This window comes from Strix uralensis, chromosome 10, assembly GCF_047716275.1.
Source record: "Strix uralensis isolate ZFMK-TIS-50842 chromosome 10, bStrUra1, whole genome shotgun sequence".
Taxonomy (NCBI): Eukaryota; Metazoa; Chordata; class Aves; order Strigiformes; family Strigidae; genus Strix; species Strix uralensis.
The window spans coordinates 3,606,551-3,630,796 of NC_133981.1; the positions used below are offsets into that span (position 1 = coordinate 3,606,551).

Here is a 24,246-nt window from a genome sequence, read left to right on the forward strand (position 1 = left end):
CCGGGGGCGACCGGAAGTGGGGCCAGAGCGTCGCCGGCGGGAGGACGCTCTGCCTGCCCGGAGGGCAACTCTGTGGTGGGGGAGCGGCGGGGCCGCGGTGCGGGGTGAAGCGTGGGGCGGGGGCCCTGGAGGCGGGGGGGAGTTTTGGGGCGCCATGGCGGAGGTAGGCGCGGGGAACCGGCGCAGAAGGGTGGCGGGCGGGGCCTGACCCCAGCGCGCCCGTGGGGCGGGGGGACGCAGCCGGTTCCCCCCATGGCGCTGCGGGACGCCCCGTCCGCCCGCCCGGCGCTGTGGCGCTCCCTGCCCTGCCCGGCGGCCGAGCTGCGCCTGGACCTGGTGCTGTCGGCGGGACAGACGTTCCGGTGAGCCAAACCGGGCCCCCCCCCTCTCCGCTCCCCCGGCCCAGCCCGGTGGGGACAGCCCGGGCCACGACCCCCGCCCCGTGCCCCGTGTGCGGCAGGTGGTGGGAGAGCAGCCCGGGAGCCTGGACGGGGGTGCTGGGGGGGCGCGTCTGGACGCTGAGGCAGGACCGGGACCGCCTCTGGTACACGGTGTACGGGGAGGAGGAGGAGGAGGACGGGCATGCCGCCGAGGCGACGAAGCTGGATGGTGCGGAGACAGACCGGATCCTGCGCGACTACTTCCAGCTGGACGTGGGGCTGGCGGCCCTGTACCGCGCCTGGGGGGCGGCCGACCCCCTCTTCCGCAAGGTGGCCCATGATTTCCCAGGTAAGGTGGCCCCGCGGGAAGCGGGACGGCGGCGGCACCCACCCGGCGTCCCCTCACCCCGTGCTGCCGTCAGGTGTGCGGGTGCTGCGGCAGGACCCCGTCGAGTGCCTCCTGTCCTTCATCTGCACCTCCAACAACCACATCTCCCGCATCACCGCCATGATCGAGCGCCTTTGCCAGGCCTTCGGCCGCCGCCTCTGCTGCCTCGACGCCCGGCCCTTCCACGCCTTCCCCTCCCTCTCGGCGCTCGCAGGTCTGCCATCGCCCCGCCGCCCCACCACGGCCTCCCCTGCGCCCACCCACGTCCCCCCCACGCTGTCCCCCCGCTGCCCGCAGGAGCTGACGCCGAGGCCCGACTGCGGGCGCTGGGCTTCGGGTACCGGGCCAAGTTTGTCAGCGGGAGCGCGCGGGCCATCGCCGAAGGGCTCGGTGCCGAGGGGCTGCGCCAGCTGCGCGCCGTGCCCTACGCCGAGGCCAGGAGGGTGCTGTGCGCCCTGCCCGGAGTGGGCGCCAAGGTGGGTGCTGGGAGGGGGGAAACGGGGAGCCGGGAGCTTGTGGCAGGGGCTGACGGTGCTGCCCGGCGGCAGGTTGCCGACTGCGTCTGCCTGATGGCCCTGGACAAGGCGGAGGCGGTGCCGGTGGACACCCACGTCTGGCGCATCGCACGGCAGCGCTACGGCGCGGCGCTGGGCGGCAGGAGCCTGACCCCCCGCGCCCACCAGGAGATCGGTGAGGGCAGGGCTGGGCCCCCTGATGTGGGACCCACGGGGACGGTGGCCCCCAGCGCTAGTGCTCACCCTCTTTCCACAGGTGACTTCTTCCGGGGGCTGTGGGGCCCCCGCGCCGGCTGGGCTCAGGCAGTGAGTACCCCCCTCCCAGGCACCTGGGGCTCAGCCCTCGCCCCCCACCCCACCCGTGCCCACCCCATCACCTCTCCCCACGCCAGGTCCTCTTCTGCGCCGACCTCCGCAAGGGCCAGGAGCTGGCTGGCAGCTGGGAGCGGGCTGGGGGGGGCCGAGGCCAGGACAGCCGTGGGGATGGGCCCCCCTAGAGACACCCCAGGAGGGACAGAGCCCCCAGGTCAGCGGCTGCAGGGGGGGAATCACTGCGCCTGCTCCCAGCCGGGGATGCACAGGGGCTGTGGGCAGCTGCCTGTCCCCCTGCCTGCTTGGGGAGAGCTGCTGCCCTGGGCAGAGAGGCCGGGGGGCGGGGGTCAGGGCTGCGTCCAGCCCCCCCCCCACCCAGCACAGAGCCGAGCCAAGTGATCTTGGCCTCTTGCCTTTATTACAAGCAATAAAATAGAAACATCCATTTGGAAAATTCTCCTTGAACATGCTTGGAGTGGGGGGGGGGGGGGGGGCAGTGCCAGGGCAGGCGTGGGGTGGAGGGAGGGGGTTGTGGGAGGGGGGCCAGGACACAGCCCCAAGCTGGGGAGAGGGGGGGGGGCTCCTGGGGGCTGCCCCTCTGCACCCAGTCTGTGGTGGGGGGGCAGCCCCACACATCCGGGGAGAGCAGGGCAGGGCAGGGGGCCCCCACCCCGTCCCCCACCCCGTCCCCCACCCCGCTGCAGCACTGCAGGGCCCCCCCACCCCACGCTGTGCCCAAGGCAGGGCTGGACACCCCGCCCCCCACCCCCAGGATGTGGCCACGCAGGGCCGTGTTCAGTCTGGTGGGAGGCGATGAGCTCTGCTCATGGGCGGGCACCCGCAGTCCGACCCTGCGGGGGGGAGCAGGGTGAGAGCCTGGTGGCACCCCCAGGGGGGGCAGGACATGGACGGGGGGGTCGGGGCTCACCATTACTGGTGCCCCCCACCAATCGCTCGCCGGGGCTGGTGGGAGTCATCTGTGCAGGGCCCTCCTGGCTGGTTCCCAGCTGCAGCTTCCTCATGTGTCTCACCACCGCCGTGGCATTGAAGGCTTGCTGCCGACCCCAGAGCGTCCATCACCTGACATGGGGTGCCTGGGGGGGGGCAGAGCCCCCCCTGATACCCCCTGCAGCCCCCCAGCACCCCGCGCTCACCTTCCACTTGCTCTTTGCAAAGTTCTTCTTGATCTGCTCGCTCACCGACTGGTGGATGTTCTTGTTCAGGGCCGTGTCCCCGGCGATCCTGGGGTGGGAGAGGGGGTCAGTAGGGCCCCCCCTGCCCCACAGCTGCTATGGGGTGAGCCGAGAGGGGTGAGGGATGGACAATAGCAGGTTCCCCCCCGCACCCCCCGCTTACCAGGGATGCTGCAGGGCTTGCTCACAGGTGAAGCGCTTGCCAGGGTCCTTCTCCATCAGGTGCTGGATGAAGTCCTTGGCTGGGATGGGGCGCGGAGCAGCCGTAAGCACCTGCCCCCGCCACCACCCCACCTTGGCTACTGCCCCACTGGCCCGGTGGTCCCGGCTCACCCGAGTCTGAGATGTCATCCCAGTAGGGTGAGTCGAACTCATAGTCGGCCCGCAGGATCTGCTCGAAGAGCTTGGCATCGTTCTCGTCATAGAAAGGGGGGTAACCGCAGAGCCTGGGGGGGGGCAGGTGAGAAGGGGGACCCTGGCCCTGGGTGGCTTCAGGGGGCCAGGCCCCTGCCAAGGGGAGGTGGGGGCAGGAGGGGGGGTACATACAGGATGTAGGAGATGACCCCGATGGACCAACAATCCACCGCCTTGCTGTAGGGCTTCTGCGCCAACACCTCGGGGGCTGGGGGGGGACGGCAGGAGTGAGGGGGGGACCCCCAACCCCACACCCGAGGTGACAGCAGCCTGTGGCAAGCGCTCACCCACGTAGCCGGGGGTGCCGCAGGCCGTGGACATGACGCTGCCGCAGCCCTCGATCTTCGACAGCCCGAAATCACTGATCATGATCTTGGAGTCCTCGTCCAGGCTGTAATAGAGCAGGTTCTCGGGCTGCGGGGGGGGGGGGGGGGCGGGTCAGGGAGGGGACACCGGGGTCTTCCCTCCCCGCCACCGCGATGGGGGGGGGGGGTTGCGCGTGTGTCCCCCCCGCCGCCACTCACCTTCAGGTCGCGGTGGACGATGCCCATGTCGTGCAGGTACTTGACGGCGTCGAGGATCTGCCGGATCAGGGTGCTGGCGTCCCGCTCGGTGTAGAATCCCTTCTCCACGATGCGGTCGAAAAGTTCCCCCCCCGAAACCCTGCGGGGACGGGCAGCAGCGCTCAGCGTGGCCCCGCCGGGCCCCCCCGGGCCCCCCGACGTCACTCACAGCTGCATGATGAGGTAGAGATGGGTGCTGCTCTCGTAGATGTCATCCAAGGCCACGATGTTGGGGTGCTTGATCCTGCGGGGGGGAGGCGCAGGGCAGGGGGGTGAGGGGGCTCGCAGCTGCCCCCCCCACTCCCGGCCCCCACCGGACAGAGGGAGCAGCCGGGCTCGGCCCCGTGGGGCGTCACGCGCCGCCGGCTATTTTGGGCTCTGCCGATAACACCGGGCGATGGGTGCTGGCAGCGGGGAGCCATGCTGGGGGTGTTGGGGGGGGGGGGCACAGAGCGGGACCCCCACCCTGGCGCTGGGACAGCCCCTACTTGTGGAGGACGGCGATCTCGTTCTCGATGCTGGTCTCCTTCCCCTCCAGCGCCTTCTTGGCGATGCACTTGATGGCCACCAGCTTTCGCGTCGCCTTCTCCTCCGCCAGGACCACCTCGGAGAAGGCCCCCCTGGGGTGGGGGACAAGGAGGGGGGACAAGGGGTGAGCAGGGCAGGGGAGCCGCCGCTGCCGTGCCACAGTTGTCATGGCGACGGGCAGAAAGTCCAGCTATTTATAGAAGAAAAACGAGCGGGAGCCGCCTGCCGGGACGGCCGGAGATGGGCCCTGCCGGGGATGGAGCGTCGGCATCCCCCAGCCCTCCCGGAGCGGCTGCACCGTCCCCTTAAGCAGGCAGGATCAGGCCATGGCATGCCAGGGCTGAGCCCCCAGGGGGGTTTTGGTAGCCTTGTGCCATCCCGCAGCACCCAGGGTGAGCAGGGCCACCCTGCCCGGCTCGGTGGGGGCCAGGCCAATGTGGCCGGTGGGAGCCAGGGCAGAGCCGCAGGCAGTGCCCAGGCAGGTGGCGGGCAGCGTGCTCGCGCCCCGCCGAGGCCTAAGCCTTGTCCTAATTAACCCACTAATCCAGCCTAAGAGCCTTACAGAGCCTCAGACACGGCCCGGCACCCCTCGACCAGCCGGGGGACCACCATCAGGCACCCTGGGCACAGTGGCCGGCACGGCGGGATGGCTACTGTCACGGGGGGGGGGGGGACCAGGCAGCGCCCGAGGGAGGTGGCAGGCAGAGCAGGCAGCACCGCAAATCCCTGCCTGTACCCAGCGGCGTGTTCTGGCCCAGCTGTGGCCCCCAACTTAGGCCGGAATTTGAGCCGGCGTGGTTCCACGTGGTGAGTTTGGCAAAGCCGGAGGGGCTGGATTGGGCCCCACGAGTGGGTTGTCACTGGTGTCACACCCCCCCCACCCCCCCCCCCCCCAGCCTGCAACTCACGTGCCCAGGACCTCTCGGAAGTCGTAGATGTGCCGAATGTCCTCGGTCCTCTTCTTCCAGCTGGGCCCATCCTGCCCCAGCGGCATGGTGGCCTGTGGGGCCACCCACTCCCACCTGGGACACGAGTGGGGAACTGGGTGTCAGCAGGGCCGGAATGCTGTGTGGCGAGGGGACATGGGGGGGTGGGGGGGGACACGGGGTGCTAAGGGGATGCGTGTAGTGATTGTCATCGTGATGGGGACAAGCTCTGGGGCTGTGTTACGGCCCCACGGGGAGCCCCCCCCTCCCTCCACGCAGGAATGCTGGCGTGGGGTGCGCCACGGGGGACACACGCTGGGCCCCTCCCGTTGCCTGACCGTCCCGCGCCCGCCCAGGGCGGGCGCGGGACGGTCGGGCAACGGGAGGGGCAGAGTGACACGCGTGGGTGCTCGGGGGTCCCCACCCACGGCTCCCGCACGCGTGTCAGCGGGCACAGCCGCCCCGTGCGGGACACGCGTGGGGACGCGGCTGCGCTTTCCGAAGGGGTGTGTGTGTGTGTGTGTGTGTGTGTGTGCGCCCCTTGCACCGCCGCGGGTCGCGTGGGTACCGGCTCCACGCGTGGTCACGCCGCCCCCGCCCCGCCCTTACCGACGGCGCTGCGGCGGCCCCGGCCCCGCGCGGAGCAGCGGCGACTCCTCCCGGCGCGGCGGCGCCGCCGGACAGCGCTGACGTACCGGGGAGAGGCGGGGACACGTCCAGGCGCCGCCAATGAGAGGCCGTCGGGGCATTGGAGAGAGGGGGGGGGTGGCCACGCGTGACCGCGGGGCGCGCGAGGAGCGGGGGCCGCGCGTGGTGCTGGGAAAGTGGCGGCGGGGGGGACACACACCCCCCCCAAGTGCGTCTGTTGCGGGGATGCGAGCGGGTCCTTTGCGTAGACACGAGTGGGCCTTGGGGACACGCGTGGGGCACTTCCCCACAGCGGGATGCAGGACAGCGCCGGCACTTCCCCCCGCTCCTCCCCAGGGGACCACCCAGTTTCCCCCCAGCCCAGGCTGAACCCACCACCGGTAGGACCCCTCCCACACCCCACGGCCACCACACCATCGCCTGCACCGGGCTGCCTTTATTGCCCACGCACGACTGCAGAAAACACCGGTACACGGAGAGCCCGGCCGCGCCCCCCCCCCTCTGTGCCCCGCCCCACCCATCCCTTCCCCCTCCCGTGGGGGCCGGGCTCCCCCCCCCTGCTTCCTCTCCCCGGGACCGTGGGAGCCGCACCGCAGCAGCCACCGCCTCTGTCCCCTGCGGCGACCCGGCTGATGTCACCCTCCCAGAATAACGGGGAGCGCGGGAGTGGAAGCCACTGGCCGGGGCGGGGAGGGGGGGCCATTCCCAGGAGGGACCCCCCCACACCCCCAACGGGGTCCCACCCTGAGCAGGGGGACGGCAGCCAGGACCCATCACCTGGGTGGGGATGCCCCGGGCATTCGTGGGGGGTGACAGGGACACGTCCACTGTCACCCCCAAGGTCCACAGCAGAGTGGGGGGGGGATATCCTCGGCCCCCGCTACCCATCCAGCAGCTTGAGGATACTCTCCCGCTCCTTCAGGGTTTTCCAGGCCTGGTCCTTCTCCTTTTTGGTGGGTGTGCGTTTCTTCTGCCGGGCGGCCATGATCTTGCGGAAGGCGTCCATCACCTCGTTGTCGGCCATGCGGACACGCTGCCGCAGCTCCTGCCGGTGCAGCTCCTCCTTGGCCAGCCTGGGAAAGAGAAGGGACACACACACACACACGGGTGTCAAATCCCCACCAAACAAACCCCCCTGTCCCTGCCTGCGTGCGCCCACCCATCCCTGCCGCTCTCACCGCAGCAGCTCGTGTTTCTTGGCGCGGTTGTGGGCGCTGAGGGCCTTCAGCTCCGCCTGCCTCTTGCGCAGCTCGGCCAGCACCTCATCCTCCGAGTCCTCGGCTGGCCGGTCCTCCGATTCCAGCAAGCCCTGGGCAACCAGCTCCTCCTTGATCCGTCCCTCCAGTGATTTAGTGTGGGGGACACTGCGGGGGGGCGGAAAGCAGCTGCAGCCCACCCCTGCTCCCCTTTGCTCCCCGCGACTCGCCGGGGCAGGGAAGCCACCGACACACCCGCCGGCGAGCTCCAGGCATCACGGCTCGGCTGCTCACCTGAAGGGCTTGTTCTGGCTGCGGGGAGATGTGCCGGCCCCGTCGGCTCCCGAGTCCTTGCCAGCGATCTCAGGGATGGGGGAATCCTCGACGGGGGAGATGATGTTCTCCTAACGAGCGGAGCAGGAGGGGAAGGGTCACTGCGCTGCCGCAGGCCGTGGCACGGCCCCACGGAGCCCACTCACCTCCACGAGGGCCTGCAGGAGACGCTGCGTCAAGGGCCCGAAGGGACACCCGTCCTCCGGCTGCTCGTGCTGGGCTTCCGACTTCTTCAGCAGGGCATCGACGTCTGGGAGGAAGCGGGAGAGGGAACAAAACAACCCCAAACAGGCAGAGATGAGCAGCAGGGTCAGGGCTCGGCTCCCCTGGGTAAAGTCTGGGTGGGGACAGAGGCACCTTTGGTGTCCAGCTCGGTCAGTGGCCCCAAGACGCCTTTTTTCTTGTCAGCAGCGGCTGCCGCCCGGGCTCCATCCTTCTGCTCCTCCAGCAGGTCCTCCTGGGCCCAGCGCTGGGAGTAATGCTTCCCCAGGGGTGGGATCTGCGAGAGCGGGGCTCAGCCTAGCTCCCAGGGCCCCCCCCTCGCCTCCCGCCTCCCGCCCCCCGCCCGGCGTCATGGCATCATCCCCAGGTTGTGAACACTCGCCGTGAGGCGCGGGAGAGGACGGAGCAGCCGAGGGCCGGGAGGGAACGGGGAGGGAGGGTAGGGGATGGGTGAGGGAGGCACTGGGTGGGCTCGGGAGCTTTTCACCTTGTAGTGCTCAGCCTCATCCTCCGGCGGCTTGAGCAGCTCCTCCAAGACTCTGACTTCCTCGTTGGTGAGATCAGCACAGTACGGCTCCACCGATGCCCAGAACCTGCGAGGATGGATGAGCTGTGGGGGACAGCAGCAGGGGAGCCCGTGGGAGCTGACACCCCCCTCCCCTTCCTCCCAGGGCACCTCTTCCCTCGGGCTGGAGGCAGCCCTCGCGCCGGGCGCTGCAAGGACGGAGACGGCTGCTCCCAACACCCCCCAGCACCCACGCACCTGTTGGGAGCATCGTTTTTGGGAATGCGAGGCACGTCAATGGGATCATCCTGGAACTCGTATTCCTGGATCTTGGGCTGCAGGTTCTTAGATTTGGGCCGGCCAGGGCCAGGCCCGGTCCCGTGGCCCCCTTTGCCCTCTAGCTTCTGCTTCTTGGGCTTCCCGTGTTTGACAGAGGTGCCCACATCGTGGTCCTTGCTCAGCTTCAGGAACCGCCGGTCGCCCTTCTTGTCCTGCCAGTCTGTTAGGATCTGGAAGAGAACGATGCCCCGTCGGGTCCCGCACCCGGCGCTGGGCAGGGACGGACCGGAGGCAGCCGCCTCGGCGGGAGGGAGCGGGACGAGGAAACCACCCTACGGCTGTGGTGCCGGCACCTGGGTCTCAGCCTCCAGGACGCGGAGGCGGCGGCTGGCAGAGGAGAGCAGCGTCTCCAGCTCCAGCTGCAGCGTGTCCAGCTCCTCAATGCCGATGCCGTCGTCCTCTGAGCGGGCCAGCACGGCCGTGTACCGGGGGCACACCTTCACGTGGTCCACCGACTTGAAGTCGTGGAACTGCAGCGGGCAATCCTTCAGCTCGCTCATGGTGGCGGGGACCGGGACACCGGGGGGGGCCACCACGGGGTGCTGTGTGGGAACTGGGGACAGGGGAAGCTGAGAGGAAAGGGAGTGGGGGGCTACGGGGAGCCGGAGGGCACCGGGGCTCTGAGGGGAACGGGGATGGGGGCGGGGGGAATCACCGGGGCGCTGTGGGGAACCGACGGGGGGGGTGACCGGGGCGCTGAGGGGAACCGGGGAAGGGGGGCGATCACCGGGGGGGCGCTGAGGGGAACAAGGCACCGGGTTGCTGAGGGGCACCGAGGAGCTCTGCACCGGGGCGCTGAGGTGGCCCGGAGGGCGGAGAGGCGCCGGCGGGGCCGCGGGCGGGCGGGCAGCGCCGCGGGGCGGGGGCGGCGGGATGGCCGCGGGGCCGGGCCGGGCCGGGCCTAGGCCGCTCGCCCCTTCCGGGCCCCGTGGGCGGTGGGCGCCCCGCCCCGCGCGTTCCCATTGGCCCAGCCGCGCCCAGCGCCCACCGCCCATTGGTCCGACTCGCTCTCCATCTCCCTTCCCTAATATGGAAGCGCTGTCAGGAGCGTACCAAGCACGGCGAGGCGCGGGGGGAGCCGTGCGGGATCCCGCCGCCGCCGCGGGCCGCCGCCGCCGCGCCCGCTCTTCAGCTCCTCTTTATCCTCGCTCTGTGCCGCGGAGAGGCCTCGGTGCCGCCTCTCAGGCCCTCGGCGCCGGCAAGGAGCCTCCCGCCTCCCCCCTCCTGCCGCAGTGGGAGATCCCGCGCATCCCGGAAGAGGGGACCGGCCACTTCCGCCTGCCGGGACCGGACCGCAGCCGCCACCATGGTAGGGCGGGGGGCGCCGGGCTGGGGAGGGGTCGGGGGTTGCAGGGGGCTGGGGGCAGCGGTGAGCAGGGTCGGGGTCGGCTTCAGGTCGGGGGGGGGGGGCTGGCGGCGGGGCCTGGGCTGGGGGCTGACGCCGCCGTGTCCCCGCAGACCGCTACGCTGCGCCCGTACCTGAACGCGGTGCGCGCCACGCTGCAGGCCGCGCTGTGCCTGGAGAACTTCTCCTCGCAGGTGGTGGAGCGGCACAACAAACCCGAGGTGGAAGTCAGGTATGGGAGCGGGAGGGGAGGGGCGCCGGGAGAGGGCCGCCGCCCGGGCCCTGCCGCCGTGCTGCCGGTTCGCTGGGCAGCCCGCAGGCCTCCGCACCCACCGGCTGCCGCCCCTTAGTCGCAGGGTTGGTGCCGGCAGGGAGCCGAGGAACGGCAGGGAGGAGGGGGTCTGGCTTGGGACCGAGAGAGGATCTTGGGGATGGGCTCCTCCAGGAGGCAAAAAGCGTCTTGTAGCAGCATGAAGCAAAACCTCCACGTCTCTGCAATCCTTGTGGCTCCCCACTTGCGCACTCCCCATCCCCATTTCTGACCAGTAAATGCTTCCTTCTGAGTCAGCCCTGCCCTGCCCTTCCTCTGTTCACAGGAGCAGCAAAGAGCTGCTGTTGCAGCCGGTGATCATCAGCAGGAACGAGAAGGAGAAGGTCCTCATCGAGGGCTCCATCAACTCTGTGCGCGTCAGCATCGCGGTGAAGCAGGTGAGATGGGGGGTGCGGGCAGCAGGCTGGCAGCTCACGCCCGGCGCGGGGAAAGACTCACTTCCCTTTCCTATCCTCAGGCTGACGAGATCGAGAAGATTTTATGCCACAAATTCATGCGCTTCATGATGATGAGGGCTGAGAACTTCTTCATCCTGCGCAGGAAGCCCGTGGAGGTGAGGTGGCAGGGAGGGGGCAAAGCAGCTCCTGGCACCGACGGGTTCTCCAGTGCGGAACTGGGACGCGATGTTGCATGGTCACTGGCCTGGGTGCTCATCCCCAGGGTGCGTCTCTCTTTCCCCAGGGCTACGACATCAGCTTCTTGATCACAAACTTCCACACGGAGCAGATGTACAAGCACAAGCTGGTGGACTTTGTCATCCACTTCATGGAGGAGATCGACAAGGAGATCAGCGAGATGAAACTCTCTGTCAACGCGAGGGCCCGCATCGTGGCAGAGGAGTTCCTCAAGAACGTGAGGCTCTGAAATGGGAGGAGGCGGGTCCCTTATTTCAGGAGCGGGATGTGGGGCTCCAAGCCGGAGTGGCCCTCGTGCCTAGAACCCCCTGTCCTGTCTGCGGGGACGGTTGGGACGCTTTGCCTGAGGAACCTTGGGAACAGGGTGGGAGGTTCCCAGGGGTGTCAGTACCCCCCTTTTGCTCATGAAGTGCCAGCTTTTGAGACCCCCAGAGCGCCCTCAGCAGCGGGCAGCAGCCGTGGGGGACATGGCCCTTTCGGTGACTGCTGCGACGGGACGGGCAGCGCCCCGGGAGAGGCAACGGGAGAAGCAGAAAACATGGATCTCTGTGAGCAGCAGCTGCCCTTGACCTCCCTCCCCGGTGACCGGGAGGGTGGTCAGGGCCTCAGAAGCACCGGCGGGCAGGGACTGACAGCCGGGTCTCTTCTCCTCTCGCTTTTCAGTTTTAGGCCGTGGTGCAGGACCCCGTGGCTCCCCAACGCTTGTGCCTGCCGGGCACCGTGCCTGCGCCTGCTCCCGCTCCCCCCCCACACCGAGGACGGCCGGGCCGGGCCCCGCGTGCCCCTCCCCGGGCCGGGCGGCCGTGCTGGGAGCAGCCCCCGCTTGCGGCAGAGCGGCCCCGGTCGCTGCCCCTGTCTCGTCTCGTTTTTTTTAAACGGTCTCGTTTGCTGTAACCGCTGCCTCCGCCTCATCCTTCCCGCCGCACCGGCAGCACCGGGGGGGCGGGGCTTGGCGGGGGGGCGGGGCCTGGCAGGGCGCCATGGCAACGGCAAACAGCGGGAGCGGCCCCAACGGTGCGGGCAGGTCCGGGGATGAGAAAGGAGGGGTATGGGGGTGTCTGGGGGGGGAGTATGGAAGGGTTTGAAGGGGAGCTGGGGGCACCAAGGGGGGTGTAGTGGGGATGGTGTCTCTGGGTGTGGGGCACAGAAGGGTGGGGGGGGCTGTGAGGTTTGAAGGGGGGGGGCTGGGGGGAGCTGTAGGCAGCGAGGGGTGGGCACAGGGGGGCTGCACGTTTAGCACTGGGGGGGCTGGTGTTTGTCCCCCCTTCGGGGTGGTGGAGCCAGGGTGCTGGCCAGGCCCAGGGCTCTGCCATCACAGCGGTGCTGAGGTGTGGGGGGGGCTGCATCCTGTGCTGGGCCCCCACCTCCATCCCCAGTGGGGTAAAGGGACTGGGGACCCCTTTGGCACCTGGGGGGGAGGCAGGGCCACCCGCAGCTCCCCTCGCCCTCAGGCCACTGTGGGACGGTGCCACAGGGAGAGCAGTGCTGTGGGCACACAGGCCCCTGGGCAGGGACGGTGCTCGGCTCGAGGGGGGGGGCCTGCCAGAACAAAAGATGTCCTGGCTGTCCCCAGGCTTGCCAGGCTGGGGACAAGGACACAGCAGGGGAGCGAGTCGTCTTGGGGGGGCACATGAGGCTCGGCAGGTCAGTGAACATGGTGTCGGGGACCCCCGGGTCGGTCAGGCAGCGGCAGGCAGGTAGGCGCCTTCTCCCCCCTCCCTGTCCACCCCGCGGGGTTGGGGACCTGGAGCCAGTGGGGTCAGCCAGGCCTGTCCTCGCAGGGCGTGTGGCACCTGCCACCGCTGGCCACCGGGGCTACCGCCACCCCTCGCTTGACCCTGAGAGGCTCAAGAGGGCCAGGCTGCACGTGGAGAGGGCCATCAAGGTGAGGGGCCTGATTTCACACCCCCCAGCCCCCCCACCATGTTGCGTCGATGGCTGAGGGGAGAGAGCTGAGCTGGAGGGACCCTCCCCAGGAAAAGAAGATTTTCACGGTGCAGGGCCCCTACCCCGTCATCCGCAGGCTGCTGCGGGCCCGGGGCTGGGTGGAGAGGAAGCTCCCCGGCACGGGCAGCTGGCCAGAGCGGCGGCATGTCAGCCAGGAGAAGCAGGAGGAGGAAGGAGGTGATGGTGCTGAGCAAAGGGGGGCAGCGCTGGACCCACAGCCAGGGTCAGCATGCTGTGGGGCACGGCCTTCCCTGGGGACCCCAGAGCCCCGGTGCTCCCCATGGCCACCCGATAAGGAGGAGGAGGAGCAAGAGGAGGAGGAAGAGCGGTGGGATGAGGACCCCGATGGCATCCATGACCTCATGGTTAGCCCAGAGGGCCAGGGCTGAGCTCTGCCACAGTCCCCAGGACCCTTCCCCCAGGACCCCCAGGCACAAGGGCCAGCCTGGGGCAGGGGGTGAGGGTGGGATGGGGGGTTCCGTGCCTCACCCTGGCCCCCTCCCTCCCGCAGTCCCGCCTGGTGCGGGACCAGGTGCCGTATTTCATCTGGACCAACCGCTGCGATGCCGTTGACTGCCGGCTGCTGCGGCAGGACCAGCTGGTGAACCACTACGCCCGGGTGGGCGCCTTCACCACCAAGGTGGGAGCCTGGAGCCCCCGGGGGGGGGGACACACGATGCACACGATGGGGGTGAGGGAGGTCCAGTGGGGGCTGCCACCCCTCTCTGAACAGGACGGGCTGTGCCTCAACTTGCGAAACCTGCCCTGGTTTGACCAAGCCGACCCCGACACCTTCTTCCCCCGGTGCTACCGGCTGGGAGCTGTGGATGACCGGCAAGCCTTCATCGGTGAGTTCAGGGCTGGTGTGAACCCCCCAGGGTTGTCACCCTCCTGTTGTCCCCACCCCCTGTGCTCCTGGTCCCCCCGTGCCCTGTGCAGGACTGGGTGGGGACAATGCCCTCCACCTTGCAGAGGATTTCTGCCTGACGGCAGCTCGCAGCTTGCTCAAAGTGGCCCTGGAGAGGGCTGGGGACACGCCGGTGGGGATGGAGCAGCCCCTGAAATCCAGCGAGGGGCCAGGTGAGTTGCAGGGAGAAGGGCCTGTGGGGGACAATGGGGAGTTCAGGGTCAGGGACATGTCTGAGGGCAGAGCTTGTGGGCTTGGTGCTGTGACTTGGGACCCTCTGTTCCCTTATGGGTGCTCTGCCCCCCCCCACCTATCCCCATGCACCCAACATCACCCATCCCCAGGGAAAGCTCTGTGCTTTGGCCCTGAGGGAGGCACAGCGGGTCCCTAGGAGCCATGTCCCTCATCCCATGCCATCCACAGCAGGACTGGGGACCTCCCTGTCCCCCCAGCTGGTGGAGGAGGCCTTGCTGGTCTGTGGGCAGCACCTGGGCAGCTTGGGGCACCAGGACATCGACGGGGACCCCCAGTCCCCTGCCACGATGGGTATCGACAGGGACCGCTTCCTGCAGGACTACTACCGTGTGGTGCAGTGAGTGCTGAGCAGGACGCGGGGGATGCTGTGGCGGGGCTGACGCTGAGCCCCCCGTGTGTCCCCCCCGGCAGTGAGAAGGCCAGGCTGGTGCTGAGCGGGGCGCAGCGGGAGCGGTGCCGGGCCCTGCTGCGGTGCCTGGCAGAGCGGCTGCCCCAGCTCGGCATGGAGGGCGACCACAACGTCTGGATCCTCAAGCCCGGCGCCAAATCCCGCGGCAGGGGTAAGGCTGGGGGAAGCAGGAGGCACAGACGCCGTGCTGAGGAGGGGCCCCACCATCACCACATCCCCCCCCCCTGCTCCCCCCAGGCATCATCTGCGTGGCGCGGCTGGAGGAGGTGCTGCGGCTGGCGGGGGGCTGCGTGGCACCCTTGGCGCGGGCGGGCAAGTGGGTGGTGCAGAAGTACGTGGAGCGGCCCCTGCTCATCTTTGGCACCAAATTCGATATCCGGCAATGGTTCCTGGTGACCGACTGGAACCCGCTGACCGTCTGGTTTTACCGTGAGAGCTACCTGCGCTTCTGCTCCCAGCCCTTCTCCCTGCACCATCTGGACCCGTGAGTGCCTCCCGTGTTGGACCCCGGTACCCCAGCACCTGCTGGCACCCCACTAACCCAGCCCCGCTCTCCCTGCCCCAGCGCCCGGCACCTCTGCAATGTCTCCATCCAGAAGCAGTGCAGGCCGGCGCGGGGCCAGCACCCCCAGCTGCCCCCCGACCAGATCTGGTCCTGCCAGCAGCTCCAGGCATATCTGGCTCAGGTGGGGCGGACAGGGGCCTGGGACCAGGTGATGGTACCCGGCATGAAGGCGGCGGTGGTGGGTGCCCTGCGCAGCGCCCAGGACCAGGTGGGGTCCCGCAAGAGCAGCTTTGAGCTCTACGGGGCTGATTTTGTCTTCGGAGAGGATTGCCAGCCCTGGCTGTTGGAGATCAACGCCAGCCCCACCATGGCCCCCTCCTCGGCGGTGACCAGCCGGCTCTGTGCCAGCGTCCAGCGGGACATGCTGCATGTGGTAATCGACCGCAGGGACAACCCCGCCTGCCCCACTGGTGCCTTTGAGCTCATCTACAAGGAGGTGAGCTGGGGGGGGTGTGGGGGGGTAGAGATTGTGGGGCAGGCACCCCCTTGGCACCCCAAGCCCGTGTTTCCCCACCATGTCCCCTTGCAGACGGCCGTGCCCGTGCCTCTGTACGTGGGGCTGAAGCTGATGGTGGAAGGCTGCTGCCTGAGGAAACCCCAGCCTGCACAGCACCGATACCAGGGCAAGGCCCCCTCGACTGCACCTAGTGCCCCCCAGCCCCCTGTGCCCCCCAACTCCTGGGGCAGAGCCACCGGGGTCCCCCAGCCGGGAGCAGCGCAGGGGGAGCTGCCTCCTCTGGGGCGATGGAGCCGCCGCTGCCCCCCCAGCTCTGCCCCCCCAGCACCACCACAGCCCCCAGACTGCTGTGCCGGGAGCCAGGGGCTGCGGCAGCTCAGCTGCCTGCTCAGGCAGCCTCAGGCAGCTCTGCCGCAGCTCTGTGTCCGTCCCCTGCCCAGGGCACCCGTGCCCTTACCCCAAGGAGTCCCTGGCAGCCACTGGGGACCCACGGGCCAGCCTCCACCCTCCTCCCCTCCTGCTGGGGTGCTGCGCCTACCTGGACTGGCACCCAGCGCCTGTACCCCAAGCTCCTGCCCAGGGCAGCCGAGCCCTGCTGCGAGGAGGACGCACAGGGCAGCTCCGAGGGGGACGCAGAAGAGCTGTGACGCTGCAGGACACCCAGGAGGGGCCAGCACCCTGCCTGCGGCAACACAGCGGCACCCAGCAACCCCCCACCCCAGCCAGACCCCATCGCTGCTTGGGGGCACCCAGCCCACACCCCGCAGGGGCTGCAAAACACGTCTGTGACAGGAAGCCTGGCTCTGACCCTCTTTCTGTGTGTGGGCAGGGACAGGGCTGCGGGCAGGAACTGGGGCAGCTCCTGGGCTGGGGGCTGAGTGCGTGCAGGAAGAGACACCCCCGCTCCTGCCTGCCGGAGCCATGGCGGGGGCGATGCAGCCGTGCCCCGGCGCTGGGAACCAGGTCAGGCGCAGGGGTGACGGCAGGGCTGCTGTCACCCGTTCTGCTTGGGGTGTGGGGGGGTGCTGGTGCCCCCAGCAATGCTGTGGGAACGGCGGGGGGCGCGTATCTGACGTGTGCCAAGAAAAGAAACAGGCCCTGAGCCACCCCGGCAGCAGGGGGGGATTTAATGGGGTGGTAGAGGGGGTGCAGGTTGGGGTGGGGGTCCCCCCCGTGGGTGCTAGGGCTCCTGGTGCCCAGGCAGCCCCAGCTGGCGCAGGGTGCGCAGGAAGGGGGGCGGCGGGGGGGCACAGAGCGGGCCCTGGGGTAGCACCAGCTGCTGCAGATGGAGGTGGAGCGGGAGGCGGCGAAGCTGCCGTGGGGAGAGCCCCAACCGGCGCAGCAGCTCCTCATCCAGGACCTACAAGGGAGGGGGGGCAGCTCAGTGGGGTCCCTGGGGGCTGTGCTGAGCCCCCTGCCCCCCCCCCCTCCCCCACGTACCTGTGTGTGGGTCGGGGTGGCCTCGGGGGGCAGGAGGAAGGGCACCCCCAGCACCCTGCCCACGCGGGACGAGTGTTCGTGGTCACCCAGGGCCGGGCACAGCAGCAGCGTCAAGTGCACCGGGAGCTGCTCTGGGAAGGCTGGGGAGGCACCGAGGTGGGGGGTAAGTGGGACTGTGCCGGTGTGTGGGGGGCACAGGGAGGGATGTTGGGGGGCCACTCACCTGTCCTGGGCTGCAGCTGGAGGAGGGCACAGCCCCCCGCAGCGCCTAGCACCCGGTAGCGTGTCAGGGTGCTCTTCACCTCCTTCCTGGCCAGGCTGCGGCGCCCCGGCACCGGCACTGGCACCACCTACAGCAGCACAGCCCTCAGCACCCCCCTGCGCCCCCCCAACCTGCACCCCCAGCGCCCCCCCCCAGCACCTCCTTACCGTGGCAGTGTCACCCTGCTGCTGCCAGCGCAGCCCCACACGGATCTCACCCTCCGCCTCTGCCGGGACCCCCACGGTGACAGCGCTGCGGGGAGAGGGGGTGAGGAGGGGACGGGTCCCCCCGTGCTGGCACACGGCGGGGGGGGGGACTCACTGGTATGTGGCGGGGTACTGGCCTCTGCGGCGGGCATCGGAGAAGAACCGCTGGAGCTGCTCGGTGGCATGGTGGCAGCCGGACAGGAGGACGAGGCCTGAACACTCCCTGGGGGATGTGGCAGCTCTGAGATCTGAAGTGGGGGGCTGGCACCCCCTGACACCCCCTCCCGGGACCCCACAACCGTACCTGGTGGGAGCCTTCACCACGTGGAGCTCAGCGGGGAGGCCCAGGCGCCGTCTCAGCGCCGGCAGCAGCGCTGTCAGGCTCAGCTCCCCGGAGGGCCCTGGGGAGAAGGTGTGTGTGGGGGGGTGTGTCAGTGGCCAGGGGGCCCCCCCAAGTCGCCCCACTCCCAGCCAGACCCCCTGTTCCACACTCACCCAGGATGGGCAGGCCGGGGGGTTTGTTCAGCGCCAGCAGGGCTCCTGGCGAGGGGACGTTGATCAGGATGTGGACCCCCGCTGGACCCCTCCCCAGCACCCCCCACACCCCCGGTACCTTCCTGGTGCACCACGGAGGCCTCCAGCAGCCCCAGTGTCTCCTCGGGGCCCAGCCGCCGCCCCGACCTGTGGGGGGTGGAGTGGGGAGGGAGCACGGGTGGGGACCGCCCCTCCTCGGGACCCTCCCTGGCCACCCACCCTGCGCGTCCCCCCCTCCCCACTCGTGTCCCCGAATCTGACCCCACACCCCCCGCCCTGCCTGTCCCCACGCGTGTCCCTGCACCCCCCTGCGCACCCCCCGCCTCTCCCCGCACCCCCTCTGCCCCCAGCCCCTGTTTGCTCACGCGTGTCCAGCCCCACGTCCCCGCTCCCACACGCTCCCCCGCACCCCCGCGCGCGCCCCCGCGCCCCGCTGACCCCGCGGCGCGCGCCCCGTGCCCGGCGCGTGCCAGCGCGCGCGCAGCCGCTCCCCCGGCCGCCATGGCGGCACTGCGCCTGCGCGGAGGCGGAGCGCCACGCCCCGGTCATAGAGTTGAGCCTCCCGGACGCCTAGAGCGGTCGCCCGGGCGTTCGGAGCCCGCGGCCGCGACCATAGATAGGCGGAAGAGCGGCCTAGAGCGTCCCGCTGGCCGGTGGGGCGCGGCGGGGTGCGGTGCCCGTAGCGGGTAGGGGAAGGCGGGGGGGGGGACCCTAGGGGTGTCCCGGGGAGTCGGGCGGGGCAGTCACGCGGTGACTGCGGGAGGGAGGCCCCGGGGGGCTGGAGCCTGCGGGTGGGGCCCGGGGCCGCGCCGGGGGAGCGAGGGGCGGCGGTGGCGGGGGGGCCGGCTCCTGCCTGACGCTGTGCCTCCCCAGGATAGCACTATGGCCTCCCGCGGGGGTCCCCGCGCCGCCGGTACCGACGGCAGCGACTTCCAGCACCGGGAGCGCGTGGCCTCGCATTACCAGATGAGGTGGGTGTCCCGCCGCCGCGGGGACCCGGTGGCCTCCCCCGGGGGCGCTGGGTGTGTTAGCGGCCGCGCCCCCCAGCAGGCCCTGACGGCCCCGCGCTCTTTTCCCCAGCGTGGCCCTCAAATCGGAGATCAAGAAGCTGATCTACACGCACGTGGGCATCTGGCTGCTGCTGCTGGCCCAGATGTGTGTGGGGCACCTCAAGCTGCTGCCCCACGACCAGGTGGCCATGCCCTACCAGTGGGAGTACCCCTACTTGCTCAGCATCCTGCCCTCCCTCCTGGGCCTCCTCTCCTTCCCCCGCAACAACATCAGTTACCTGGTCCTCTCCATGATCAGCACCGGCCTTTTCTCCGTGGCTCCCCTCATCTACGGCGCTATGGAGATGTTCCCCATGGCGCAGCAGCTCTACCGTCACGGCAAAGCGTACCGCTTCATCTTCGGCTTCTCGGCCGTCTCCGTCATGTACCTGGTGGTGGTGGTGGCCGCCCAGGTGCACGGCTGGCAGCTCTACTACAGCAAGAAGCTGCTGGACTCCTGGTTCACCAGCACGCAGGAGAAAAAGAAGAAATGAGCGGGGACGGGTGGGCTCCTGGGGGGGGGGATTGGAGCTCTGCCACCGGGCCCCGTGGGGCAGCGCTGGCGCAGCTCCCGTGGCGGGGGGGCGTCCACGGGGACCAATGTGCGTGTCTGAGCCACGCCACGGCGCTGGGCTCGCGTGGGGGTGTGGGGAGCGGCTCCCGGGCTGTGGAGGGTCCCTTTCCCCCTTCCTCCGCGTGTTGCTCTATGGAAATAAAGTCCCTTCCACGCTCCCACGCGTGTCTGCGCCGCCCGGCCGCGGGGCGGGGGGGGTGGCGGGGCCGCACGTGCCGGCGGAGGAATGCGGCGGGGCCGGCCCGGGGCGGGGCGGGGAGCGGCGGCGGCGGCTCGGCCATGGGGCGACCGGTGCTGCTCGCCGCTACCGTCGCGCTGCTGCTTCTGCCCGAGGCCGGGGCCGCCGTCACCCGCCTCCGGGTTTCCGCCAACTTCGTGAGCACCGGGGGCGGCGCGGGGGGGTGGGGGGCGCGGCGGGGGGGGCGGGCGGCGCCGCGCTCACCCCCCGTCTCTTTGCTTGCAGGAGTGTCGGGCCACCGGTGAGTAGCGGCGGGGCCGCGATCGGGGAAGGGCTGCGAGCGCGGGGCCCCCCGACCCGCGGCTACCGGGTCCTGGAGGGCGGGGTGGGGGGCGGGAATCCCGGTCCTGCGGCGTGGAGCTCCCCCTTCCCGAGGACTCCCGGTGCGCAGAACTTCCCCCTCCGTCCTCCGTCCCCCGCCTGGGACTCCCGGTCTCCGGGGGCTCCCCCGTCCCCAGGATTCCTGTTCCCCGGGACTCCCGGTGTGCAGAACTTCCCCTCCTGCCTGGGACTCCCGGGGCTCCCGGTGCAGGGGGCTCCCGCTGGCCGCGCTAGGCGGGACCCCCCGGTGTACGGCCGCCCCTCTCCGCTCTCCCCCCGCCAGCCGACAGCACGCTGAGCCGGCCCCGCTGCCGCCGCCCGGGCCGGGCCGGGCCCCCGCTGAAACCGCCCGCCCTGGCTTTGAGCAGGGCCCGCCTGTGCCTGCCCGCGCAGCCCTGCCAGCCCTGCCTGCGGGTGCGCTTGGCCCTCCCCGCCGCAGGTACGGGCAGGGGTGGCGGGACCGGACACCGCCGGGTTGAAGGGGGACCTTGTCCTCCCCACCCGTGTCAGCACCCCACGCTGGTTTCTCGCAGAGCTCGGTGGTGTCCGTGGGCTGCAGCTCAACTTCCTGGAGCTGGGTTCCAACCGGGCCGGCTGGCTGCAGGTGTGGCGGCAGCACCGGGGACCGGGAAGCTCGCCGGTGAGTCCCGGGGTGTACGGCGGGGCTGGACGGTGGGGTGGCACATCCCACTCACGGCCCTGCTCCCCACAGTGGCAGGTGCAGTTCGACTGCTTCCCGGTGGAGAGTGGCCGGCAGGTCCTCGTGTCCCTCCGCACCATCCCTGACCGAGGCTTGGCCCTCAGCCGCAGCTGCCTTGTCGCCGCCGAGCCACCCGGTGAGGCTGGGAGGGACCCCAGGGGGTGTCTCCGGGGGGGATGCTGGTGCTGGCTGACCCCCCCCACCCCTGCCTGATCCACAGGGCCTGCCTTCACCCACGCCTGGCTCCCCGAGGCGCGGGCCATCGAGGTGTGGGTGCCCGAGGGCCCTGCCCTGATGGTGCGGCTGTGCCACCAGTTGGCCCTCGAGTGTGAGGAGCTGCCCCGGCCCTTCCACCGGCAGGTAACGGCTCTGGCCCCCCCACAGCCGCCCCCATCCCGGCCTGGGGGCTGCGCTCCCCACCGGCTGACGCTGCCTCTGTGCCTGCAGGTGCTGGTGCCGGGGGGTCGCCGTGTCTCGCTGCCATACGAGTTCCTGGTGCCCTGCCTGTGCATCGAGGTGTGTCGCCTTCCCCTGTGGCCACCGGGATTCGTTTCTCTGCCTGTCTCTGCCTGTGCAGTGGGGGCACATCCTGCCCTGACCGCCCCACTCTGCTCCCCCAGGCCTCCTACCTCCACCACGACAGCCCACGCAGCAAGCGCTGCCCCTTCCGTGAAGAGCCGGCAGCCTGTGAGTGCTCGCGGGGAGGGGAGCCGGGTCCCAGGGGTGTCCCCCCCCTCCAAGCCTGCTGACACGCTGCCCGCAGATGGCCCCGAGCTGTGGTCCTCGGTGCGCTTCCATGACTACAGCGCCAGCAGCAAGGACCAGATGGCGATGGTGCTGAGTGCCAGCTGTCCCCTGCACCCCCGGGCCACCCTGTGCTGGAGGGAGGTGGCGGCCGAGACTGCGCCCTGCCACGACGTCCCAAACTCCACAGCCAGCGAGGAGGAGCAGGTGAAGGGTCCTGGTCTCGGGGTGCCATGGGGAGGATTGTGGGGCCATGCCCCTGACTGGGGCACCCGCCGGACCCCAGGGTCCCCTGAGGGCAGCAGGTGGGTGCTGGGGTGTCCATGGGCTGTGTGGGTCAGGGATGGTGACACATTCCCTGTCTGTTCCAGGCATACACGCTGGACAAGGTGGATGTGCATCCCCAGCTCTGCTTCCGGGTAAGCCCCCACGCGTGGGTGGGTGGGTGGGAAGGGTCTGGGGGGCAGTGGTGGCGGCTCACCCAGTCCCTCTGCTGATCCCCACTTCTCCCAGTTCTCCTACGGCAACAGCAGCCACGTGGAGTGTCCCCACCAGCCAGGTGAGCCCCGTGGGTGGGGGGCCCTTTGCCCTGCCCCAGGGCCCCTTGCACCCCTCATCCCCTCAGGCATCCCGCAAACACCCCCCCCCCTCTCTCTGGTGGCTGCAGAGACTGCCTGGAACGTCTCGGTGAGCGTCTGGGGGCTGCAGCTGCGCCTGCACCTCATCTCCAGCATCCCTGCAGCCTTCAGCGCAGCCCTCTGCCAGCGCCGGGGTGGGCAGTGCGAGCCCGAGGCCCCCCTCTACACCGTTACGCGGGTGAGCGGTGTGGGGCTGGGGGAGGAAATCGGGGTGGGGGGGACACCGACCCGAGCTGACCCTACCCTTGTGCTTTGCAGCCGGAGGGCTCTTCCCCAGGGGAGCTGGCACTGCTGCTGCCAGTGCAGGTCTTGGGCAGCTGCGTGTTGGTAAGGTGACCCCAGCACTGGCACCTGCATCACGGGGGAGGACCCCAACCTGGCTCCCCCCTCACTCAGCTCCTTCCCCAGGTCTGGCGCTCAGATGTGCACTTTGCTCGGAAGCAGCTGCTCTGTCCCGACGGTGAGTGGGGGTCCCGTAGGGTGTGTGGGAGGGTGCACAGACACCCCCTCCCCTCACTGCCCCTCTCCCAGTCTCCCGCAGACACTTTGGGCTGCTGGGGCTGGTGCTGGCGCTGGGATTGGTGGTGACCGTGCTGCTGCTCAACTGCCGCGGCGCCTGGAGGCCGGCTGATGGTGAGGGGCACCCAGGGGGGCTGTGGGATGAGGGGGGCAGTGGCTGTGGGGCTGGGGGTGCCAGGGAGTGCCGGCTCCCTGGGCTGAAGAGGGTCCTGGGGTGGTATGGTGGATGCTTGGATGCCATTGGGAGTGCTGGGTTATCCCCAGGGGATGCCAGGGGATTTGGGGCAGGACTGTCACCTCTGTCCCCTCCATCCCACAGGTGCCCCAGGCGGGCGACCCGTGCTGCTGCTGTACTCGCCGGACTCGGAGGAGCACCTGGGGCTGGTGTGCGCCCTGGCCGAGCGGCTGCGCACGGGGCTGGGCTGCGACGTGCGCCTGGACCTGTGGGAAGCCGGCGGCGTGGGGCGGGCAGGCGCCCTGCCCTGGCTCTACGCCCAGCGGGGCCGCGTGGGCCGCCAGCGCGGCACCGTCCTCCTCCTCTGGAGCCGGGGAAGCACCCGGCTCTTCCGCCGGTGGCGAGTTGGGGCGGCCGGCGGGACCCCCAGGGATGCCCACGACATCTTTGGGGCGGCCATGGCCTGCTTGCACGGGGAGCTGGGGGCGGCGGGCCGCGGCGGGGGCTGGGTGCTGGCCTACTTCAGCCGCCTCTGCAGCCCCCGCGATGTCCCCAGGCCCCTCCGGCCCCTGCCCACCTACCGCCTGCCCCGGCAGCTGCCCGGGCTACTGGGTGCCCTGCGGGGCAGCCCCCCGGCCCCCCGCCGCTGCTGCCGGGGCAGGGTGGGGGGGCTCCTACACCGGCTGCTGGAAGCGGGCGCTGGGGAGAGCAGCCCCCCACCTCGGCCGCCCGGGGTGGCCACTGGCACCTGAGTGCCCGCGCTGGGGCTGAGCTGGGCATTGCTGCGGGGCCGGCGGGGCTGGGCACAGCCCCCCGGTGAGGGCAGGGGCCTCCCCGTCATGGAGGTGCAGGGCTTGGCTGAGTGTGCTGCCTGCGGCGGCAGGAGGGGTGCCCATGGGGTGCCCGTGGGTGCCGCAGGGGCCCGAGAAGGGCTGGCCCTGGCCATGGGATGTGCTGCAGGGAGTGGGACGAGTGTCTGGTCGGGCTCCTGAGACCAGGACCAGAGGTGCTGTCCTGGGCAGGGACAGCTTTATTTCTACACAGGGTGGTCCAGAGGCGAGCTGGGACCCCCGGCGAAGCCCCTTGGGACACCACAGCGGGGCGAAGGGCCGGGGCGGTGCTGGAAGAAGCCGGGCAGTGGGGTGGGGGCTCCCTGCCCTCCTGGGGCACAGGGGCTGGGGGGGGCAGGTGCTGGGCACAGCCCATCCCTGCTCCTTGCTCCCGCATCGTCAGCAGGAGCTCGTCTGGGATGGAAACAATAAAGACACTGTTCCACCCTGCCCCGCTGTCCGTATGGTGTGGGGGGAGCTCAGCCGGTGCCCCACGGCGGGTGGGGGCTGCCCGGTGCCCCCCTGCAGCACAGTGGGGGCAAGAGGACGCACCAGGCAGGGCACAGCCCGGCACTGCTGCTGCACCGCGTCCCGTGGGGCCAGCCTGGGCACCGTGCCCACGCTGTGGGGCAGGCCGCGGGCCTGGGCCGTGGGGCCGCCATGGGCCCCGTGGGGCCCCGAGTCTTTCCGGCAGTGCCGGGAC

The 24,246-nt window shown here is 70.5% G+C and overlaps 8 protein-coding genes across 11 annotated transcripts; 5 read left to right on the top strand and 3 right to left on the bottom strand.

Moving 5' to 3' along the window:
- The first annotated feature begins 89 nt into the window (after positions 1-89).
- OGG1 (8-oxoguanine DNA glycosylase) lies at positions 90-2,049 on the top strand. Its single transcript, XM_074878942.1, has 7 exons — positions 90-362; positions 461-729; positions 803-982; positions 1,066-1,244; positions 1,317-1,458; positions 1,540-1,589; positions 1,676-2,049. Exons 1-7 carry the CDS (start codon positions 253-255, stop codon positions 1,778-1,780), a joined length of 1,035 nt encoding a protein of 344 aa, XP_074735043.1. The 5' UTR covers positions 90-252; the 3' UTR covers positions 1,781-2,049.
- Positions 1,994-6,261, bottom strand: CAMK1 (calcium/calmodulin dependent protein kinase I). Of its 2 annotated transcripts, XM_074878937.1 has the most exons (12): positions 5,829-6,255; positions 5,202-5,315; positions 4,254-4,385; positions 3,935-4,009; positions 3,727-3,865; positions 3,490-3,616; positions 3,335-3,410; positions 3,122-3,234; positions 2,952-3,030; positions 2,750-2,837; positions 2,524-2,650; positions 1,994-2,446 (listed from the first exon to the last, which is right to left on the bottom strand). In XM_074878937.1, the coding sequence occupies exons 1-12, from the start codon at positions 5,966-5,968 to the stop codon at positions 2,391-2,393; spliced, it is 1,266 nt and encodes a 421-aa protein (XP_074735038.1). In that variant the 5' UTR covers positions 5,969-6,255; the 3' UTR covers positions 1,994-2,390. The 2 variants fall into 2 exon arrangements, with proteins under 2 accessions (XP_074735038.1, XP_074735037.1); XM_074878936.1 differs by having other exon boundaries at positions 1,994-2,650; positions 5,829-6,261.
- A 132-nt stretch (positions 6,262-6,393) lies between these two features.
- TADA3 (transcriptional adaptor 3) lies at positions 6,394-9,366 on the bottom strand. The gene is made up of 8 exons (XM_074878935.1): positions 8,756-9,366; positions 8,382-8,632; positions 8,106-8,211; positions 7,754-7,895; positions 7,543-7,646; positions 7,358-7,467; positions 7,046-7,231; positions 6,394-6,940 (listed from the first exon to the last, which is right to left on the bottom strand). Exons 1-8 carry the CDS (start codon positions 8,960-8,962, stop codon positions 6,748-6,750), a joined length of 1,299 nt encoding a protein of 432 aa, XP_074735036.1. The 5' UTR covers positions 8,963-9,366; the 3' UTR covers positions 6,394-6,747.
- A 90-nt stretch (positions 9,367-9,456) lies between these two features.
- ARPC4 (actin related protein 2/3 complex subunit 4) lies at positions 9,457-11,667 on the top strand. The gene is made up of 6 exons (XM_074878943.1): positions 9,457-9,771; positions 9,921-10,039; positions 10,404-10,515; positions 10,596-10,691; positions 10,820-10,990; positions 11,437-11,667. The coding sequence occupies exons 1-6, from the start codon at positions 9,769-9,771 to the stop codon at positions 11,440-11,442; spliced, it is 507 nt and encodes a 168-aa protein (XP_074735044.1). The 5' UTR covers positions 9,457-9,768; the 3' UTR covers positions 11,443-11,667.
- A 694-nt stretch (positions 11,668-12,361) lies between these two features.
- TTLL3 (tubulin tyrosine ligase like 3) lies at positions 12,362-16,259 on the top strand. 2 transcript variants are annotated; one of them, XM_074878933.1, is made up of 11 exons: positions 12,362-12,470; positions 12,555-12,658; positions 12,750-13,085; positions 13,232-13,360; positions 13,454-13,568; positions 13,693-13,800; positions 14,051-14,219; positions 14,294-14,442; positions 14,529-14,775; positions 14,857-15,292; positions 15,386-16,259. In XM_074878933.1, the coding sequence occupies exons 1-11, from the start codon at positions 12,404-12,406 to the stop codon at positions 16,100-16,102; spliced, it is 2,577 nt and encodes an 858-aa protein (XP_074735034.1). In that variant the 5' UTR covers positions 12,362-12,403; the 3' UTR covers positions 16,103-16,259. The 2 variants fall into 2 exon arrangements, with proteins under 2 accessions (XP_074735034.1, XP_074735035.1); XM_074878934.1 differs by having other exon boundaries at positions 14,054-14,219.
- Positions 16,260-16,410: 151 nt separating this feature from the next.
- On the bottom strand, positions 16,411-18,268 carry RPUSD3 (RNA pseudouridine synthase D3). Its single transcript, XM_074879134.1, has 9 exons — positions 18,194-18,268; positions 17,835-17,902; positions 17,717-17,761; positions 17,526-17,622; positions 17,337-17,444; positions 17,183-17,267; positions 16,977-17,103; positions 16,754-16,893; positions 16,411-16,673 (listed from the first exon to the last, which is right to left on the bottom strand). Exons 1-9 carry the CDS (start codon positions 18,256-18,258, stop codon positions 16,494-16,496), a joined length of 915 nt encoding a protein of 304 aa, XP_074735235.1. The 5' UTR covers positions 18,259-18,268; the 3' UTR covers positions 16,411-16,493.
- A 41-nt stretch (positions 18,269-18,309) lies between these two features.
- JAGN1 (jagunal homolog 1) lies at positions 18,310-19,536 on the top strand. Of its 2 annotated transcripts, none has more exons than XM_074879136.1 (3): positions 18,310-18,441; positions 18,629-18,726; positions 18,836-19,536. In XM_074879136.1, exons 2-3 carry the CDS (start codon positions 18,638-18,640, stop codon positions 19,296-19,298), a joined length of 552 nt encoding a protein of 183 aa, XP_074735237.1. In that variant the 5' UTR covers positions 18,310-18,441; positions 18,629-18,637; the 3' UTR covers positions 19,299-19,536. The 2 variants fall into 2 exon arrangements, with proteins under 2 accessions (XP_074735237.1, XP_074735238.1); XM_074879137.1 differs by having other exon boundaries at positions 18,384-18,408.
- A 110-nt stretch (positions 19,537-19,646) lies between these two features.
- IL17RE (interleukin 17 receptor E) lies at positions 19,647-23,993 on the top strand. The gene is made up of 16 exons (XM_074878781.1): positions 19,647-19,753; positions 19,842-19,857; positions 20,221-20,376; positions 20,471-20,577; positions 20,650-20,773; positions 20,858-20,997; positions 21,085-21,153; positions 21,258-21,324; positions 21,401-21,588; positions 21,753-21,800; positions 21,895-21,940; positions 22,049-22,197; positions 22,278-22,346; positions 22,428-22,479; positions 22,551-22,652; positions 22,858-23,993. Exons 1-16 carry the CDS (start codon positions 19,658-19,660, stop codon positions 23,463-23,465), a joined length of 2,037 nt encoding a protein of 678 aa, XP_074734882.1. The 5' UTR covers positions 19,647-19,657; the 3' UTR covers positions 23,466-23,993.
- The last annotated feature ends 253 nt before the right edge of the window (positions 23,994-24,246 follow it).